This window comes from Diadema setosum, chromosome 5 (genome assembly GCF_964275005.1).
Source record: "Diadema setosum chromosome 5, eeDiaSeto1, whole genome shotgun sequence".
NCBI lineage: Eukaryota > Metazoa > Echinodermata > Echinoidea > Diadematoida > Diadematidae > Diadema > Diadema setosum.
Genome location: NC_092689.1, coordinates 18,337,756 through 18,359,195, shown reverse-complemented (window position 1 = coordinate 18,359,195; position 21,440 = coordinate 18,337,756). Strand labels below are relative to the sequence as shown.

Genomic DNA, 21,440 nt, shown 5'->3' with positions numbered 1-21,440 from the left:
GTGTATGCCTTGTAATTCTTTCCTTTCCCAAACCGTGAGTCCATCAGCGTCGAGTCAAGGTCGTGGGGGTCAATTGTCACCTGATATAGAGCTGGATGTGTCAGTCAGGTGACCCCCTAGTCATGTTAAAGTCACAGTCCGGGTCTGGTTAAGGTCGTGAGGTACAGTAGATAAGACAACCATCCCCCCAAACCAAATCCCACTACAGAGGGTATACAACATATAACTCGACTTAAATTCAAAAGCATAATACGGGTTCTTATTAACCAGACAACTCAATTGAGTGAACTCTTCAGATTCTTTCTTGGGTATTTGGTGGCTCTGATAAGAGCCGTTTGAAGCAGCTGTTTCAAGCTGAATGACGCCCATAAGTTTACTTGGCAGCCTTGGCGGTCTTCTTGGGGAGGAGCACGGCCTGGATGTTTGGCAGCACACCACCCTGGGCGATGGTCACTCCGCTGAGGAGCTTGTTCAACTCCTCGTCGTTGCGGACGGCGAGCTGAAGATGACGGGGGATGATCCTCGTCTTCTTGTTGTCACGGGCAGCGTTGCCAGCCAACTCGAGGATTTCAGCGGCGAGGTACTCCAAGACGGCGGCCAGGTAGACTGGAGCACCTGCACCAACTCGCTCAGCGTAGTTTCCCTTGCGGAGGAATCGATGAACACGACCGACGGGGAACTGAAGACCTGCTCGGGCGGATCGGCTCTTGGCCTTAGCACGGGCCTTTCCTGCACCTTTACCACGACCAGACATGATGAGTTGCTTTTGAATGTACGGAGTACGAAAGAATATATAAGCAAGTGTATGCACTGTTCCGACAACAGCGATCAAGCTATATATACTCCCGTAGAGGATCCACTGCACCAGTGCGGATTCACAGGGCACCAATCAGCAACGTCGCTGCTGGCGATCGCTCTTAATTTGCATTTTACGCTAGGAGCAAGGTCCGTCGGTATAACAGTGTACATACTATGCAAATGAGCGTCGCTCGACGGTGCGTGCACTCACTTCGCATATGAAGTGGGTGAGACATACAGCGGCTGCTGTTACGAATGCTTCAGTATGATTGGTCTACGTGCGTGTCGCTGAACACCTCATTACCATATACGATGCACTTGCAGCCGCGCTGGGGAGGCCCTCGCCATATAAATAGGAGTGAAACCAAAGTGTCGTCACATTCGTCCTATCGAAACCTACTGTCGACATCATGCCACCTAAAGCACAAGCTGCCGGAAAGAAGGGCTCCAAGAAGGCCAAGGCTCCCAGGCCTAGCGGAGACAAGAAGAGGCGCAGGAGGCGAAAGGAAAGCTACGGCATCTACATCTACAAAGTGCTGAAGCAGGTCCACCCCGACACTGGTATCTCCAGCCGTGCCATGTCCATCATGAACAGCTTCGTCAACGACGTCTTCGAGCGCATCGCTGCCGAGGCCTCCCGCCTTGCCCACTATAACAAGAAGTCGACCATCACCAGCCGTGAGGTCCAGACCGCTGTCCGTCTCCTCCTCCCCGGTGAGCTGGCCAAGCACGCCGTGTCCGAGGGCACCAAGGCCGTCACCAAGTACACCACCTCCAAGTAAATGGTGTTGGAGTTACGGATGTGCACTTCTTGACATCCATGAAACGGTCCTTCTTAGGACCACCAAATATCCAAGAAAGAAGCAAAGATTACTCTTGTCTTGTGTCTGTTTTTTATATTTTGTACTTTTTATACTTGGTATCATATTTCTGTGGGTTAGTCGAATTCGAAGTAGGTCTATCATATCAGCACATTGTTCAAGAAAACGTTTGCCTATCTCCGATGTGAAAGAGTTTACATTTTTACAGTGTAGTAACTACTGGTAATCATCTCACATCTTCGACGGTTTCCTTGGCTTTAGTGAAGAACAAAAGAATCGTGAATTGAATGAATTGATCGTTTATTGCCATCAATACAGACGGCTGAAAAGTCCAAAGAGTTAAGTTCCCGTTTAAAAAGATACGAATTGTACATGAATAAGTACCTTATATCATTATTACTAAAAGATTAAAATACGTTGTACACTGTATATACATGTTTGAAGGATCACTACATAGGCCTACGCACAAACAAAACACACACCAACAACCACAACTATTCATTGTAAATTGCACTGTACGTAGTGTACTCTCTTCACGCATAATATCTCTCCATCTCTTTCTTCCTTTGTTCATCATCATATTTCATAATTATGAAGTCAGCCTCTCCTTTTTATAGTCGAATCGAAAAGGAACACATACAAAACTGTTTTTTCTTTTTTTAATCAAAGACAAAGACAAAAGTACACATAATATGTAGTGCTAAACCAAAGTACACAAGAAGAATATGTTTTACGTACATGTACTTACATTGTATGTACTATCTTTGGCATCTATACAATAATAATTACTGCTAGCATTGTACGTAGAGACGTATGAGATACATGTAACATGTACATGTATGACTATGATGTGCGTGTACATAAATCATATCCTTGGTCGCAGTTGGTTGCTAAAATTTCTGTACTTGCATCGTGCATTATACAACGAAGACACTGGCAATGTTCACTATGTATAGAATACTACAAAGTGCAGTAATAGGCACCCTGCATTATTCATCCGTTCTCATCACTCACAATAGGCTTTTAAAGAAGGTATCAAACTAACTGCTTGGTAAAATACAGACAGCCGGAAAACAAGAAATGGGTAAATATTTGGACGCTGAAGTGACTGGCAAGGAATTCCTTGAAATTACAACCCCCACCCCCCCCCTCCCCCCCTCCCCCCCCCCCCAAAAAAAAGGAACCCTCTCTTGCATTGTCCTCGATAAAGAAAAAAGGCGAAGTTAATAACAAACTGATCTGCATGTGAAGAAGCTGACACCACAATATACAGTAATCAAACTAAAAGGCAAGCTTTACCTCCTTGGCAATAGAGTGCAAACTACAGTGTGCATGTTTTGAGTTTCACAAAATTATGTGTAAGATTTCAGCGAGTGGTGATAAAACCTTGATTTCAGCTGGGATGAGCTGAACATAAACATGCGTGCAAAGTTCATAATCTTGATAATGATATGAATTTGTTTACTGAGATGCCTTTCATAAAACTCATCGACCCTTTCTCATATTCCATAGAAATCATCCTAATGTTTCTCACTTTTTTAAAAAGGTTAAAAATCAGGTTCATGCCCCAATATAGGACGCGTGTTGAAAAATTAATGCGAGAACGCGAGTTTGAGTGCGAGTGAGGTAAATAGCGCCATCTGTGTTCTGACAGAGACGTGACCTTTGCGCGTTCATCGATGATACATTGAGTCCCGATACAACTGTTATGTTTTAGGAGACTTATAATTTTGTAACACTGTGACAGTTACACTCATGTCGGCAGTAACTGGGTAATGCAATGAGCCTGTTGAATTGCTGTGTTATGGAACTTGAAACCCCAGTTCATGGTTAAATACATGATTTACCATTTGCAGATGAAACAAAATTAATAGTTCTAAAATGTGAGGTAGGGATAGAAACAACCAATGCAAAAATTGTATAATTATTTTTAGATATACAAAATTTGCACAACAGTTACAGTAGAAAAGTTTCCACATTAAACCGTCTACATATATGGTTAATTTAGAAAATAGTAATATCTCCTTATAGGCTAAGCGTTGTTGCAAAATTTTCACATGGTAGAATGTTATGTGATACAATTAACATAACCTATAAACATTGGCATCAAATGTGATATCTCGGACATTTTCGAAATTACTGCTCGCAATGGTATAAATAGTATCGTCAGAATAATAATGAAAATAGACTATACAACAGGCCTACCTGATCAACATAAGACAGCACCCAAACCCAACAGAAGCTGGTTTATAGTTACAATCTGATAATTCGCAGAAAAAGCAGTGCCTAATGGCTGACCTTAATCTCTAACTGACTACATGAAAACTTCATAATTATTAAAAGATTATTAAAGATTGATTAATAAAGAATCAAAGTTACATAGATACTCATGTAATATGGACTGGGTGCATTTCGGAATGTGCACGTGAATCTGCGTTCTTTCCAACCAAATCAAGTCATAATTCATCCGTGTAAATGGCCACTTTCTGCTTGGCTGTTGGGGGTACTATCGACCATCGACCCTAAACCCCTCCCCCCCCACACACACACACACACACAAACACACACACTAAAAACGTTCCACTGGGCTGTGCAATATCAATCCATATAAATTCAAATTATAAAGTCATTTTTATTTTTAACAAAGAATATAAGTAAACATAATATAAATCATGCAAAACAAAACAAAAAAGAAATATACATATTCTTCATTTATCATTACATCGAAATCTAATATGACCATACAATAAATTGTAAAACCAAGATGCATGATACTGTGTATTTACTAACTTTTATATGTGGAAGTGAAAATGGAGCGGAAGCTAAACAGCAGAGCTTGCAAAATATATTCCTCTCAAAGCCATTATTCATACGGTACAGAAAAACATGTCACTACATTGTAGAAACGGGAAGGGAAGCGTGAGTGACAACAACACATCGGATATCGACGACAAAACAAATACCTCTTACAAAGCCCTACACGATTATTATGGCTTAAAACATTTTTATACAGGCCCCCTAAGTATAAAACTCACCCAAATAAAGAAAAAAAAAATGGTGTGATCACTAGGGTGACAGCTTTATCAAGGAGAGTAGCAGATTTCAGATTAGCTGACAGTTATGACTGAAATCAGGTCATATCTGCTAATTTTCTGGACAATTTTCAAGTCGAAATGCATGTATTACATTAAGTAAACTTTAAAATAAAAATATAGAAAATCACGATGCTGTCCTCATTTTGTTTCCATCATAGGGCATTATCATTACGCTTCTCTTTGACACGAGAGAGAAAGAAAATAACTATCAAAGAATTCTTCTGTTACCGTCATAGAGATTATGAATGAAAGGAAACAAGTCTTAAGGAATTAAATCAATCCCTCATAGTTGTTTTCGTCTTAGTCTAACAAGAAAACAAGGTCAGAAGAGAAAGCATTTAAATAAGCTTCTCCTCTTCAAAGCCTGTGAAAAAGGAGGACGGTGTCACGCAATCACGCTTTGGGACTGTAATAGTCTATTAATCAGACATATTCTAAACATATTGACAGCAGGTTTTGAGATAAAACATTTGTTTTCCATTATACTGCTTTCTCAACGCACAAAATAAACTTAGAACACCAATCTAATAAGATGTACACAAAGATATTTACATCGTTTCACATAGCTTACAGGATAGACTACAGAATATGATGCATTATCCGCAGCTTGAGGGAATAATGTATGTAAGGGATAGACTATGCCGATGGCAACGACAAATCGATCTTCTTCTTATGTGTGTGTGTCCTGTATCGTGGCTCAAGTGAGATGCTGTAAACCGTGTGTGTATAGCTACCTCACTATCGATATCTCTCGCTCATCCGACAACCTAGCAACGATACACAATAGGCTAGCCGCATACACACACATGCTAAGCGAGCTGGGAGATAATACGAGCGATGTAGTGAGGTGGGACAACTTTGCTGTAGAAACAAATAGCGTATTTTCCGCACGATAATATCATGATACAGCCATGGATTAACGCCAGAATTAATTTCATCCGTAGCTCTCAAACAGAATAAGTACATGCAGGTAAGTACATCAAACGTTTCCAGCAATAATAAATGCTTCAATGCAATTATGCTTTGAAATATAATAATGTACGATGAAATCTGTGTCTACACCTAGCTATGATGTAGTCCCATTCATATATCTTTATGCGGTGTGTAGAATACGCTGTGACCACACCGGTACCGGCAAAGCAAAGGAGCTAACGTTACATTGTTGTAGGTGCTAGTCTAGGTGTGCATGCAAAAATTGTTGCTACACTTGTATTATAGTAACCTTGACTATTGCTTTGTCTGATAAACCTCCTTGACTATCAAGAAAAAGGGAGACATCTTTAAAAATCCTAGGTCCTAGGTCCTACATACCATCCGGCATCCTCATTCATCAGAGTTTAGTTCTTAACGTGTAATATTAGATAGTTCTAGACCTCTATTCTAACCTATAACGTTAGAACTAGAAATTACCGTGAAATGCAATGCCATGGCATTGTAAATTTGTAAACTTTATTGCATTGCATGAGTCTTGATGAGACGTGTCAATTCATTTCATGCTTCTACTGTCTACTAGAAGTAGAATAGACTAGACTAGGTCTAGATCTAGTAGAGCCCTAACAAACTGTTAGAGTAATTTACTAGAAAGACTAACGTTAGTCTAACTTACAACTTATTCTTGGATTAAGAATGTGCATCTAAGGAATACACTAGACTTAGCGACCTATTGTAGATCTAATGTTAGTGAGATCTTTGCTTTGTTTTGTTTTTGTTTTTTATCTGTGTGTGTGTGTTTTGTTTTGTTTTGTTTTATTTTGTTTTGTTTTTTAGGCCTAACATTGGGCCCTACCTTACTCGAGTTTATTTCTAGGGAAGGGGGAGTAAAGGCTTTGCTAACGCTAGTGGGTATAAAGCAAGCTGCCCATAATTCGACCATAAGACTGTACAAATTTTGACCACTAACTAACTTTACATGTAACGCCGATTACCATTAAGTCGCCACTACCTAAAGTCACCAGACATTCACATATGGTTGGGGCACCACCTATCGACAGGGCACCTTCCCATCGACACCCTGCGTATCATGGCTGTTTGCGTATAGAACGAAAAAGTACGCGCGGGATTAAGTGTCATTAGCTATAAAAACAATAAAAACGAAGAAACGAAAATCAAACTCAAACAAACCAAGCTAAAAATTACACATCCGACCAGTAACGACGCATGGCTGTGAAATTCACATGTATTACCTATGGCCTGTGAAATTCACGTGTATTACCTATGCTGTGAAATTCACGTGTATACCTATGGAGGAGAGGGGGTGCCGATCGCAAGGTTCCCTTTTTAGCTGCGCGAAGAAAACGGAACGCACGCACTAAAATTGCGCTATTTTGAAACGGAGATTCATAATCAACGAGACGGTCACGACATTCAAAACTGCAGTATTTATGGCATATTTGAGGTAAGAATTAGGCGGATTTGTATTATATTTTTAGAATAAACAAGCTACAGATCCTTAGGGTGACGATACGTGGTACCCCCAACCCTACATGTAGAACGGTCTAGCATGTAACGCGCGCCGCAATCGGAGATCAGCTGGGGCGATGGATTTTCATTGCTCTCAAAAGACATTCCTAATTCACCTTTTTCCTCCATAAAAACACAAATACATGTAATTGTAATCCAAATGTATTTTACCATATGTAGAATAACCTTAGTGCTGGTTTTTTGCCTATTTCTCTTTCTTCTTCCGGCTACTGCAAGCAAACTGCATTGCTGGTGGGACATTTATGAATATCAGGGTGAGGTGGCAGGCGCCATGCTGGCCAGCACTATGTCTTTAATAGTGTCTAGCAATGGGTTAAAGGTCAGCCCACGAATGAAAGTTAAAATATCATCTTGTATGTCACCTACATGTTTATTGTAGCATATAAAATAAGGAAGTCCAAAATTAAAGATATGGGCTGCTGACCTTGAGATGTTTCTATCCAAGTTCACTCAACACGAATGAAAGTTAAAATATCATCTTGTATGTCACCTACATGTTTATTGTAGCATATAAAATAAGGAAGTCCAAAATTAAAGATATGGGCTGCTGACCTTCAAGGTGTTTCCATCCAAGTTCACTCAACATGGAGGAGATGCCACTGGTTCTTCTTGAATCATTGCAGACACATCTGGTTGCTCTACATTGCACTGCCTGCATGGGTCCTACACTGAGGCACAGTCTTCCAGCATTGGACATGAAGTTTTGTACCTTCTTTTTTTTTTTTAACCTATCCTTCATAGTTCCTAGAATCAGGACATTTAGGTCTGTGTTATTACCGAGACCTATTCACATATTCATACACATGTGACCTACACATCTTTCAAGTGTAAAGCAAGGATGATGTAGGGAAATCAGGTATTGAAACACATAAAATTTAGATGCTGATCTGGGTGTAAAGGGAAGTGGATAGTGGGTTATGGATCATGTTATTACAGTGCTAGAGCAAGCACAATGCCGTTTGATGTACAATGCCCAACATTTTATGAACAGAGGAAACAAAGTTACATGTACTTGTACATGTGTATTGTATAAGAATTTATTGCACTGGAGAAAAACTTTGACCATATATGATGCATTTCTTCTTTTTATTTGTCTTGTTTTCAGGTAATCTTAAAGGAAACCAAGTTTTAAAAGTAAAAGGAACAGACAGCAGTAATAACCACCGGCATGGCTAGTCAGGTTGCCCAACCAGGAGACCTGGCTCTCAGACCAGGGACAGGAATAATGTTCACACCTCGGCAGATACTGAAAACTGCCCAGACTGTCAGATCGGCAAGCAGGCTCTCACGCAGGTCATTTGACATGGGAATGACACCTTCAGCTAGAGGTTCGTTATATTTTTGATACATGATTTTCATCCTTTTGTATTCAGGAGACAGGACACTTTTCTCTAATCTGTGTGTTTTCCACTTAGGAAGGATCGTCTCTTCAGTAGTTTGATTACCTTTATCAAACGGTGGTTTTCTTGCCTGATTATATCTGCCTTCTTTCTTTTACGGTAATCAAAAGTTTATGGTGAAACAAGAATTAGTACAGAATGCCACAGATATGTGCTGGTGTATGTTTGGTGTATGAGTTTATTTAACATTTTCATCAGGGTATATGGAAATCATTTTGTATTTAATTTTGTGTTACATAGTTTGTTTTCAAAAAAAAATGTGGAGAAATTATGTGATGATAAGAAATATGCAGAAACTCTGTGGTGAAAAGAAATATATATATGTGACCCTGCATCACAAACCAACAAAAAGACACCAGACATGAATTTTTAGTTAAGAGCATACTCTGAAAGAGCAGACTTTAAACTTTAAAGTGATGTATAGCTCAAATTAAATGGACACTCCTAACCTATCTAAATATTGGAAAGAAAGCACACACTCAGGAAAAGTGTGAACTGAGAAAAGAGGCTCTAAAGCACATGGTCTATTCAGGCACTTAATCTTTACCAAGCCGTGCTGACTGTGCGATGAATGGGACAAAAATCAGGATGTAAACCACCAGAGTAACAACAATGAAGAGATTATCAGATTAAGCTGAAATTGAACATGCTTCATTAACACATTCTGTCCATGAGTAATACCAACTTTCAAAGCAGTAGCATCATCCTTTCTAATGTTATTGAAGTTGAAAGTGAAGAGTGTGTACTGGGTTTTTAAGAAATGATAAGGGGACTCTAAAGACACACCTAATCACACTATTCTAAAAAAAAAAAAAAAAAAAAGTGTTTGAGATAAACTGCTAAAAACACACTTTCCTGTATGTTTTATGGTCCCAAATTTTAGTATATAGTAGAAGAAGACTTGCTCTTTCAGAAAATATGAAAAAGTCAAGATTGGCTAGGTTAACCAATTTCACCTATTTTCAGTCCTCACACAAAATCAGTGCATGCGACTTTTTGTTCGTTTTGTGATGCACGGTCACATATATATATTTAGTTAGAATTGTTAATAAGTGTAACCTACAGTAATTGTATTGTGTGGTAATGAAAGTCGTATTACACAGTTTGTACCAAAATTATAATTCAGTCTGTTGCATGAAATTATACCTGCAGTATATGTGTTTGTAAACAGGTATCATCAGTCACATTTCTGTCTCATTTCATATATTCTCTCTTCTTGCGATGTTCAGCCCTTGCAGCCAGTCCAAGTGCCAGCCCACCCCTCCCAACAGCCTCCTTGGATGCCAAGCTCAGTACCATAGAAGTTGAACAAATTCTCAGAGAAAGGATCCGGAAACTCTATTCAGATCTCAAGCAGGTACAAATTCTTAATGATGTTCTCATCAAAGGCATTGTTGGTTTTTTATTTTGCAGCATGCTTGGTGCTCTCTGAGTGTATACAGTCTCACTGATATTCTGATAGTGGTCAATGTTCCATTGGTACATATTCTCTCAATAGTTGTTCTCATTTTTTGTTTCATTATAACATCACAGGCACATTGTCCAAGCAATGCCTTTTGCAGAATCATCGGTCAAATTTACCTTCCCCCCCCCCCCCCGTGAAATTTGTGGCATAAAATAATTGTTCCAGTAAACTCAATCCATGAATGTCAAACACATGATTGATAGACCTACATGATGACAAAGAGTACTTAACAAACAAGATATGAGCCAGCAGCAAGTATTGTGATTGAGTCACAGATTGAGCCCCTTTATAAGTAAGTGCATTACTGGTAAGTACTCATTTGTCTAGCATATCACACACATCACAAAATTAGGCACATTCTCACTCTTCTTCCTGCAGGCATGTCAGAATTATGACATTGACCAGAGCCTTTCCATCACCAAGGGTGAACTGCGCCGGGTTCTGGACACCTTCTGTCTCCCAATGACCACTGAGCAATTCAACTCCATCATGGCCAAAGTCCCAACAAATACTAATGGGACAGTCAACTACTGCCTATTTCTTGACCGGTTCGCAAACAGCGGTGGAATGTCTCGCGAGTCTTGGAAAATGGGCTCTGGACACAAGTAAGTTTGGGATATGTTTCTATCTCCATTGCCAATTACAACTGTCAACCAGGAAATGATATCTTCTTTGATTACGTTTCCATGTTGATATCCATGTAGAAAATTGTCAATCTGAATGTTGCATTTCCTATCACAAAATGGCATGTCATGTCTAGTAAAGACCCAAACTACCCGTATGGCCATGCAAATAAACATTCAAAATTTGCCAAAATTTCTACTAAAATATTCTTGGGTGATTCAGGTTTCTGCCAGTTACACCAGGATGCCAGGATAAATTCAGAATTTCACCATGACATCATGACCATTGACTAAAGATACCTTTTCTTTCAATTCTAGCTCCCTGACACTTACAACATTTGTAGCAATTTGTCTTGGCCTTGAGACTCATGTAAAGTGTAGGTTAATGTGGTATGCAAGAAAGGTGTTGTATCTTCTTGCTTGGCAATTAGCTATGTCTTCCACTCACTTTCTTTTCTTGGATGTTTTATGCTCATGATAGATACAGCTACACCAAGTCTCCACAAGACATGGGCATCGACGTCCTTGAGAGACAACTTCGGGACAAAGTGGCCATGAACTTAAAGAATTTCATCAAGGCACTCCGCCTGTTTGACTACAACCGGGATGGCAATGTCCAGAAGCATGAAATGAGAAAGGTGATTGAGAACTACTGCTTCAGAATGACCGATGAGCAGTATGATCGGTGAGTATTGTAGGTCTCAAGTCTGATGCATGATCCTACTTAGAATGATGACTCTGTCTATGAAATGTGATGAGAGATTGTGCACTGCCTGTACATTTCAGGGGAAGGGACATATATTTCTGTTCTTGAATCATATAATGTGCTTCTCATGGGCCACATTCGAGCATTCAAAAGCAAACCATTCCAATGCATACCATACCATACTATGCCAGATTTGGAGCATTTGAACACTCTTTGGAGAAATTGTTCTATGAGTTATCTTTAGAGGGGGTCACACATTTTGTAGCAACAGAGTCATGCACCTGGCACATTTACACTACTTACAGGTGTCCCAAACCAAGAGAATTAACTGTTTGAATTATGACTTATGTGCATGTTACACACATTTTTCTTATGCCAACTTTTGGTAGAGTCATGGTACATGTTTGGAGCACATCAGGAAGTGGTCCACTTTTGGTTTCAGTATATTGCGGTAAGGTACACGTGAGGAGCATTTGAGTGCTTGTCTGGCACAGGTACAATACGGTACAGGACGCTTTAAGAGAGCGCTTGAACTCACCCTTATATCCATCTATGATAAATGTCATGTATTTGAAAAAGATTGCTGTGCGACATTGCAGTCCAAGCTGATCAAAGTACTATGTTGAACTGAAGATAGATTATGGAGACAACATTAATACTGTACAGTGACTCCAAGATTAATGCTTTCTGAAGGGTATTGTCATGACACCCGCATTTACGGTATACACTCTCACCATGTTCGGTCATCATTTGTCTCTCAGACTGTGGTCCCGCTATGATTTCCATCACACTGGGACGGTCAACTACCATGAGTTCCTGCAGAGACTTGGTGTCAATGTACAGAAGCAAAGCAAGGCCTTCCCGGAACATGGCAAATTTGGTAAGCACACCTATAGTCTCTGTCCTTGAAGATCCACTCTTCAAGTCAGTCAGATGAATTCGTCAGTGATAGTTCATTGTGACTAGTTTTTATTCACAGAACATGATACAGGTATTACATGTGAAGTGCAAAACTGCACATCTTTGGTCACATCAGTAGCATATGCATTCAGATTTGGTAGTAAGTTTAGTTTTAATGCTTTTATCAAATTTAAATTGTTTCACTGATTCATCATTTGAGATATCAGGCAAGATTGATGATGCATATCCCAGGCTATATACAGTATGTGTGTCCTCATTTACTCCTATAATATATGTCTTGGACAACAAGTTGAAGAGCAAAGTCATATTTCCTTTCCATCAAAAGTCATTTGCATCATTTCAACAGTGTCTTATAAATCTTTAACATCTATGTGCTCGTACTAGGAGCAGAAATTTATATGAATATTTCTGTACTTGAATGACTGGCTCCATTAGCAGCACAAAGTGTGGCCCAACGCCAGGAGGATCGCGCCAGGCAAATGGAACAGATGGCCATTGTCAACAGGAGTGATGATCTGGTCAGGGGCATGAGCTATAAACAGATAGAGGCAGAATTCCGTGCACGGGTAGGTGGTCCTTTTTTCCTCTTTTTTTATTTTTTTTTTTGAGCCTGAGAAAACCAGCTTGAAAATGGATTTGGCATTATGTCTTTGAAATTAACAACAGATCAGCCTCAGCATCCAATTATGAGATAGATTTAACCAAAGCTGCTGAATGCAGAAAGATAAGTTCATTATTTCAAGAACAAGAACAGTTTTGTTCTAGAGCTGTGTTGTATAAAAAGGTCAAAATGTTGATTTATGTCATCTGTATTTTGTGCTAGAATCTGTAATGCTTTTAAAAGACAACTCTGACTCAATCCCAAAATGCATCGTTGATGAACAATGATCTGCATTTTTCCACACGTGTGATGTTTCTTTGACACAAATTTCTTTTGAAAATTGGTTTTGTTGTTGTTGTTTTTTTTTTTTCAGTGTGTAGTAATCCTCGCAATCTCAGTGTTGTGTATATTCCCCTCATCTTATAATCTGCCCATGCTTAAAGTAAAGAGTGACTCGTGAATGAGCTGATTATGACTTCCTGTTATTGTTTATCATTTAACCAGATGAAGAACAACTATGTGAATATCAAGAAGGCCTTTATGGCCTTTGACAAGCGCCAAGATGGCTTCATCATGCTGGATGACCTGAAGAGTGTCTTGATCCACTTCACTCTACCCATGTCAGACCAACTCTTTGCCCAGCTTATGGACAGGTAAAGCCATTTCTCCCAGGATGCATTACGAATACATGTACTAGCAACAAGGGAGTATGAACTCAATGTACCCAGCAAAGTATGCAAATTCATCTAGTTGTCAGCTAATTCTAATGTGTGGGTGCACATATGCTTTAAACATTTGTAAACAACATGGAAACATGCAAGAAAATCATTTGATTTTACTCACGATACAAATTAACACTTCACTGAGTTGAACAAGCCTTATCTGACAGAGGACATTTGTATGCAAATGTGATTAACATTTCAGGCATTATGAAGAAGTAGCCTAGGCTTCCACTGTTAGAATGTACAAGTGTGGCTGTGATTTCACGACATTGATTACAACCTGTAAAATTTCCTGTGATCATATTTAGAATTTAGCCATGCTGAGAGTGAGAGAGAGAGAAAAAAAAACAACAACAACAATGTTGATATTGACTAAGACCCAGTCCCTGTTTGAGAAAGATTACAAGTGCATCGCATGCATGTGTACATTGTAAAGCATTTGTGATTCATCATTTGAATTCATCTGTATCTTCAAATCAATTGATGAGTAATTTTGATCGCAGAATAATTGGACATGCTGTGCCTCTTCACCATGTGTCTGTTGCATTTTCTGCATAATTTCTCGTGACAGGATTGGCTTCAAGGCTTCACACAAGATTCCTTGGGAGCATTTCTTGGAGAAGTTCATGGACCCGAGGATAGAAGGCAACGGGCAAACCATCCCTATCAAGTGGAATCACAAGTGAGTGGACAATTGTACAATTGTAAAGCTGACCTTGCCAACATCAGTGGGAGACACTGGTCTGTCTTGAAGCTACCATATAACTCTTGTAGAGTCCCCAAAGGATGGTTATGTAGCTTTAAAGGTAGGGGATACCTTTTACAGACCTCCCAAAATGCAGCAAAACATTAAATATGAACCTCAGGGGACTTGTTTAGGCCACTGCTGAGAAATTTGGAAGTCAACAGTTATCTACAATTTGAATAATGCACAAAACTCAACTACTCAGTAGTTCTGTGTGTCAGCCACACTTAAGCCTTTTTGTTGCAGTCTTCTGTATTTTTTTTTTTTTATCTATAAACACAAATCTAAAAGTATAAGAGCTGATGTAATAACATATAGAGTGTGTGGCAAGAATGTATATAGAAATGTTTGTAAGTTTTGATGAACTTTCTTCACAAAATATACATGATGGACACACATGCAGTGCATGAGTCTGCAAAGGTAGCCTAGTAATGTACTGGAATTTACGGTGAGCCCCGAAAAAAATTCAATTCAAAATCTAACGGTCAATAAAAATGTACTAAATGTTACCTTCCACTTTCAATACTTTATTGGAGTTTCTAAAATGATACTCTCTTCAACATACCACTGTATTTATACAACTCTTCATTGAAGGCATGCAAATGGGATTCCCTACCTTTAACCCTTATTCTCAGCACATCAGAGGCAGGGAAAAGGAGTGGGAGGGCAGGAAGACAGCAGCGATAGCATTATACGTAGTTTCAAATGATCAGTCCCATTTGAAGGAATGCCACTAATGATCTCACCATGTAACATTCTTATGCTTTGGCTACTGCAGTGTGTCTCGTTAAAATACATGATGACAAAATCATTGCCTAAGCATAATGCAGTTTGTGTAGAAATAATCATATGACTTATGAACTTATGAATCATATTGGGTATTTTTTAGTGTGTGCAAAATATTTGCTGCTTTCATCACATTTATACCTTACTCTTCTGCTCTGACAACAATATGAACTTGATAGGGTAATGAACACTGACAATTCAGGCAGAACATTGTCAAGAATAATTTTTTTTTTTTTTTAACTTCTGATATCATGGTGATTGCAAGCAATTGTTTGATTCCTTTTTCCAATCCCATGTGATTCCCAGAGTGAACCCAATCAGAGAAGGTGACAGTGACATGGATCCAGCAGAGATCATGAAGCTTCTCCACAAACATGTGACTAACATGTACCCATCCATCAAGGAGGCCTTCCTTGCCTTTGACCAGGTGAGTGAAATTGTATATTGCATGCTCACACATCCCATGTGCTTCACGGTATGTTATGGTGCATTTTAGCATGGTAAACAGTTTGCAATATCTAGTCGGTCAGTTTTAGGAATATAAAAATCAAATGAGCAAATGAAGTTGGAATCCAGCAAATTGGAGTACATATTTGGACCTCTGATCCCATCCAGTTCACAGTGTGAAGAAAATAGAGAATTGTATCATCTTCCATTTCTCAACACAATGTTGCACAAGGATGGAAGATGAAGTTCTTGTTGACCTTATGATTCCATAAGATGTTCCTTGTAGAGTTCCTTGTAGCTTCATTTTCATACCTGCCTCAGTTGTTTCTGAATTGTATTTGATGAATTCGGTAATTCTAGGAATAGCTCTGTTATAACTATGCTTGAAGGGACGATTTGTATTGGTTAGAAGAGAAAGTACTGTGTAATGTATACATTTTTGATATGGTATGCTGGATTTTTTGAACTCTGGTTTTCCCCCACCCTAGAACCGAGATGGAAAGGTGACACGAAAGGAGCTGAGAAAGATCATGGACAAGTTCACCTTACGACTCAATGATGACCAGTTCAGGGTCATTGTGGACAGGCTTGACCCTGAGAAGAACAACAGAATTGACTACCATGACTTTTTGGACCAGTTTGAAATCAGGGAGACAGAGGTTAGTGACATGAACCAGCTCCAAATTTAGTTTGATATTAGGCCAGTATTTGTAGCTGGTAGTTGCAACTATTCAATATGGTCTGTAAGTTGTAAAATTGGTAGTTGAACAATTGACTAAAACTGAAGTAAGAGGACTGGGGCACCGCTCATATACTTGCAGAATAAGAATATGATGTGATACACAATATGCAGATGTTGACTCAGACAGTGCATTTCTACAGTGATTTTAGCAAACTATACATGCTACTTTAGCAATGACTGAAAGCCATTAAGAAATTCATAATTCTTTTGATTTGGTAAAATTGTGGCATTCCACAAATTAGCCAAACTCAGATGAATCTATGGTTTAGTTGCCAAGTAATACCTTTGCAGGATTGAATACTTGCCTTTGTCTTATTCTTCAACAGCCTGGTGCATGAATATTTCACTTCCGCAAACCTTCATCACATCAATTTACAAAAACCCTATCATTGAGTTTTGCTCAGTAAAGAACAAGTGTGCATGAAGGTGTGACCACTTGATTATCATTTTTCAGACAGGTGATGATGATATCAGCCTGGAGTATTGATGTGACATTTTATAGTTAGCCGTTGTCACATTTTGATTTTGACTCATTGATGCTCCGTTACAGGAGGGCCACAAGTGGCTGGATTCGGAGCACCGTTGGAATGCCGTGGCCCCAGCCAACCTGGCATGGGAGACCATTGAGGACATCCTGCGTGAGAAGATAGAGGAACACTGGAAGTCAATCAGCACCATGTACCGTCAGGCAGACCCCGCCGCCACGGGGGCCATCTCCCGGCCCCAGCTCAAGAAGATTCTCAGCAAGTGTGTCCTGCCTGTAGCAGATGACCACCTGGATGCGTAAGTGTCCATCATTATGTCTGTCGGTCTTGGGATACTTTTTATGTATTCCTGTTTCTTCCCCATGCTGCAGCAATTTTAGTGCCCCATGATCAAGATGAGTCAGTATTGTAATCGCTACTTTGTTGCAAGTGTTAAAGAATTAGGATGCTGGCTGTTATCCATGACTTGACAGATAATTTTGTACTGAACACCTGTTTTTACCTAGTAATACCTGCCCAGCAGGTCACTCCTTACGTGAGTTTTCAGATAATGTGAATGCTTAATACTGCCTATTAACATTTGCTGATAATTGCACACAAGGTGTAGGTAACATGTTGGTTTGCAATGACAACAAATGCACAGCTTGTAAATAGTATTAATGCCAAAACAGCATGCATACTGCATGCAATGGTTAGGAGTGTGAAATATAATGGAGCTAATTTGCTTTCTGAGGTAAACAGCAGCTTTTCCATGCCTTCCATCCGTAGAATGTGGCAGCGGTGCGAGGAGACGGGTGGGAAGATCATGTTTGCAGAGTTCTTGCGGATGCTGAAAGTGGATGTGTCACCGGGAGACCTGGTGGGGACCAGCACACATATCCAGGTTATCAGTGACCTCACAGAGCAGCAGCGACAAATAGACATTGACAGCAGGTAAGAGTCTACTTTAAAGATAATATAAAGTTTTTGTATTACCTCAAAAGTTTCCCTAAATTTCCTTGTCTTAGTTTGTGTTTCAGGTTAAAGTACCTTTCATATAACTAACACTGTGAGACTTACTCGCCCCAAAGTGCTCTCATGTCTCAGTAATCATGCAGTAATGGTTTCGTACCAGAGCCGCCGCCATACGGCGGCGAGGTAGCACACGTATTGTACGAAACCATTATTGCATGATAACTGCGACCAGCAGCGTGCAGCCCACATAGAGTTCTGTGGTGCAGCCCCGTACGCATACTGAGTAGCTAACTGCGACCTGCAGCCCCATACGCATAGCTAAATGGGGCGTCGCATTGTAGCTTACAGGATCATGACAGATTTAGTATCGCGGGTAAATATCAACTTAAAATCCAAAAAATTCTTCAATTTGAAGACTTACCAATTAAGTTGAAGTCTTGAAAACAGGCTTCGAGCAACGTTTGGTTCTGCTAATAGTCCCTTTCTGTTCGAATTGATGACTGAATGTGACTCGGTCGAGAGGACCTTGGGAGAGCTACACTGAATTGACGGCCAGCGCATGCGCACACAAACATCTTATCCGTTCGTGGATTTGAAATTTGTTCGCATATGATGTGTGCGCATGCGCTGGCCGTAGTAATCAGTGTATGTGCTCTCCCAAGGTCCTCTCGACAGAGTCACATTCAGTCATCAATTCGAACAGAAAGGGACTATTGGCAGAACCAAACGTTGCCCGAAGCCTGTTTTCAAGACTTCAACTTAATTGGTAAGTCTTCAAATTGAAGAATTTTTTGGATTTTAAGTTGATATTTACCCGCGATACTAAATCTGTCATGATCCTGAATGCTACAATGCGAAGCTCCATTACGCTATGCGTATGGGGCTGCTGGTCGCAGTTAATTGCATGATTACTAAGAAATGAGAGCACTTTGGGGCGAGTAAGTCTCACGGTGTTAGTTATTTGAAAGGTACTTTAACCTGAAACACGGAAATTCAGGGAAACTTTTGAGGTACCAAAACTTTTTATTATCTTTAACTCAAACAAATACAGGTGAATGTTGCCTGTTAACCTGCCTTAGTATCATAGTATTTGGTAGTAAGTGCTGTTTACATGGTGCTGTGATGCTCTTCTTGAAATGGGGCATTCTGAGGTCAAACTTCCCATCAACAAGCAAGGTTCAACCCTAACTCTTTCTTTTGGGCAGCCTGAGTGGCCACCAGCACATATCGTTCGTAAAGAATGGTGTCCCGGCATCTGTTTTTGCCACCGAGCCATCACTAATGTCAAGCCCTGACTAGATTATGTCTTTTGATAAGAATATCAAAAATGTTTGTCCATATGTGCACAGACGTAATAGCTTTTCTTTACTTATACTATTGCCATTCTACCTTTCCCAGACTGCATCAGATCCAGGTCAATGCCCTGAACCGAACCACCCTAATGAATGCCGACGAGGTCATCTTGAAACTGAAGGACCGCATGTCCCAGAAGTCCAGCAAAGTGCGGGCCAATTTCCTCAGATACTGCAAGGACAGGCGAGGCAAGCTGACCAAACGAGAGTTCAGACAGGTTAGTTTATAGGATTAACACATACATCTGATTGCATCTGCCTTTCAAACATGCCCCAGACATACTTATGCTGATCATGTGAACATGCCGTATACATTGTAGTAGGTCAGAAGTACCGTAATTTATTCATTAAAGTTGTTATGTTTTTGTTTTTTTTTCAATTTCTCATTTGCATACTTCCTCTTGCAGTCTCTGTTATGATTGCTTTTTGATATTGTTGTACATGTAGTTCTTTCCATTCTTGCAAATTCTTTTCTGAACATGTGTTAACTTTCCACCATTTTTATGGCAGCATATTTGTCTTAAAAGATTTGTATTTGCCAGTTAATTTCACTGTATCCTCACCTGTTTGCATACCATTTTAATTTGTGTTCTGTTGAAAAAAATTGAATAAATTCAGAATTCTGCAGTATGACAATATGACTAAAATAAAATTCTTGATGCATGCCTCCAGGTGATCCAAAGCTTTGGGATGTACATGGACGACGAACAGTTTGCCTTGCTGTGCCAGCGCCTAGGCTTCGACCAGGGCTCCCTCACATACACAGACTTCATTGAGCAGTTTGAAGACCCTCGCATTGGTGGGCCTGGTGAGGAGATCACCAGGTCACCAAACCACTGGTGGAAGAGTCTAGAGGCCAAGAACATGTCTGCCATGGATATGATGAAACAGCTAGGTGACAAGATGAGACAAGCATTTGGGGTAAGTGTCTTTGAGGTGATGTGTCAATTTTTATAGCATTAAGAGCGCAAGATATGGATACCAGTTGTGACATATTTATCTCGGGCTCTTCCCCTTACAAGGATACCTCAAATATTCTTACCTTTCTTATCGTAAAGTTAATGTCATGGAACAATGCAATGACTTTTTAACAGTATGTGTAACCAATTACTATACCCAATGTGCTGCATCACAAAATATGACACAGGATAAAAAGATGTTAATTCCCATCACGCAAAATCGGGTTTTGCCTTATTCCAGGACTTGCGATCAGCATTCTACAAGATGGACGATGACCATGATGGCGCTGTTCGCCGCCAGGACTTCCAGCGCCTCATTGACAAGCTCATGTTCATCACCACTGACGAAGAGTTCAACAAACTTATGTCAGAGTTGGGCATCACCAAGAATACTAGACTCAACTACCAGGAGTTCCTAGATTTGTTTGAGGTTCGGGATTCAGAGGAGGGCCATAAGTGGTTGAACTCAGATCACAGGTTGGTTATAGTTGTTTTGAATACTCTGTGCATGTACTGAGGATCATTGTTTGTGCAAAATGTCATACTTTGAACTCAACAGTGGAATAAAAGATTCATTCGCAAAAATAAAGAAGCCCTAGCGAGCTTTGATCCAAACATCAAATTTCGTAATATGCATGTACATCTGTGCAGAATAAAGGAAATTTTTTCAGCATTGTTTTCCTTGTTGAAGCTCAAGTGACTAATCATCTGAAAACAAAGCATGCATTGTCTTGTAGATGTTGGCATTCCACTAATAAGTGCATTTGAATAACTTAAACTGATGCGAAGTAAAAACTTTTGTGTTTAAAATTCTTGCTCATATGTACTTACAGGATATGTTATCAATACTCTTTTCCGCATTGTCAATTGTGTCAAGTTAAAAGAAAAAGTTCAAAGAAGAAGTATAGACAGTAATAACTTAAAAGAAAAAGAATAGACAGTGATAACAAGTTTTTTTGTGACCATTTGCACAGGTGGAACACCACAATTGACCCCGCCCAGCTGGCGGCAGAGCAGGTGCACGAGATCCTGGCAGCCAAGGCCCAGCGGCAGTACCACGACTTGGCCAAGGCCTTCCGATCCATTGACAAGAATGGTCACGGCGTCATCATCAAGAAGGAGCTGAGAGATCTCCTCTACACCTTCATGCTCCCCATGACCAAGGATGAATTTGCCAAGCTGTGGGCCATGTAAGTTGGGTTGGGACACTGCTGTGCATATTATTATTTGGGAGTTACTAGTAGATGATAAAAGACCACAGCAATATGAACCCATGAAAACCTCCTGTCAGGGAAGGGAGAATGTGCTACTAGTATCTTCAACTAAGCAACACAAGA

At 39.9% G+C, this 21,440-nt stretch overlaps 3 protein-coding genes across 4 annotated transcripts in view; 2 read left to right on the top strand and 1 right to left on the bottom strand.

Annotated features, from left to right (window-relative positions):
• Positions 1-341: 341 nt before the first annotated feature.
• LOC140229170 (late histone H2A.L3-like) lies at positions 342-754 on the bottom strand. Its single transcript, XM_072309436.1, has one exon. The coding sequence runs from the start codon at positions 752-754 to the stop codon at positions 374-376; it is 381 nt and encodes a 126-aa protein (XP_072165537.1). The 3' UTR covers positions 342-373.
• Positions 755-1,208: 454 nt separating this feature from the next.
• LOC140229169 (late histone H2B.L3-like) lies at positions 1,209-1,580 on the top strand. The gene has a single exon (XM_072309435.1). It carries the CDS (start codon positions 1,209-1,211, stop codon positions 1,578-1,580), a length of 372 nt encoding a protein of 123 aa, XP_072165536.1.
• Positions 1,581-5,565: 3,985 nt separating this feature from the next.
• Positions 5,566-21,440, top strand: part of LOC140229167 (EF-hand calcium-binding domain-containing protein 6-like) — a 28,605-nt gene continuing 12,730 nt past the window's right edge. Inside the window, exons 1-17 of one of the 2 annotated variants that reach the window (XM_072309434.1) lie at positions 5,566-5,684; positions 8,301-8,523; positions 9,825-9,952; positions 10,439-10,665; positions 11,165-11,368; positions 12,151-12,269; positions 12,749-12,876; positions 13,416-13,564; positions 14,205-14,315; positions 15,471-15,591; positions 16,100-16,270; positions 16,904-17,136; positions 17,607-17,771; positions 19,191-19,362; positions 19,817-20,065; positions 20,345-20,580; positions 21,078-21,293. In XM_072309434.1, the coding sequence (XP_072165535.1) occupies positions 8,364-8,523; positions 9,825-9,952; positions 10,439-10,665; positions 11,165-11,368; positions 12,151-12,269; positions 12,749-12,876; positions 13,416-13,564; positions 14,205-14,315; positions 15,471-15,591; positions 16,100-16,270; positions 16,904-17,136; positions 17,607-17,771; positions 19,191-19,362; positions 19,817-20,065; positions 20,345-20,580; positions 21,078-21,293 (2,789 nt within the window). In that variant the 5' untranslated portion in view covers positions 5,566-5,684; positions 8,301-8,363. Of the gene's footprint in view, positions 5,685-8,300; positions 8,524-9,824; positions 9,953-10,438; positions 10,666-11,164; positions 11,369-12,150; positions 12,270-12,745; positions 12,877-13,415; positions 13,565-14,204; positions 14,316-15,470; positions 15,592-16,099; positions 16,271-16,903; positions 17,137-17,606; positions 17,772-19,190; positions 19,363-19,816; positions 20,066-20,344; positions 20,581-21,077; positions 21,294-21,440 lie in introns of both variants that reach the window. The other variant, XM_072309433.1, reaches the window with a different exon arrangement.

What these genes read in the sequence shown, in the direction of transcription:
- LOC140229170 (XM_072309436.1), bottom strand. Translation starts at nt 754, where the DNA reads ATGTCTGGTCGTGGTAAAGGTGCAGGAAAGGCCCGTGCTAAGGCCAAG.
- LOC140229169 (XM_072309435.1), top strand. Translation starts at nt 1,209, where the DNA reads ATGCCACCTAAAGCACAAGCTGCCGGAAAGAAGGGCTCCAAGAAGGCC.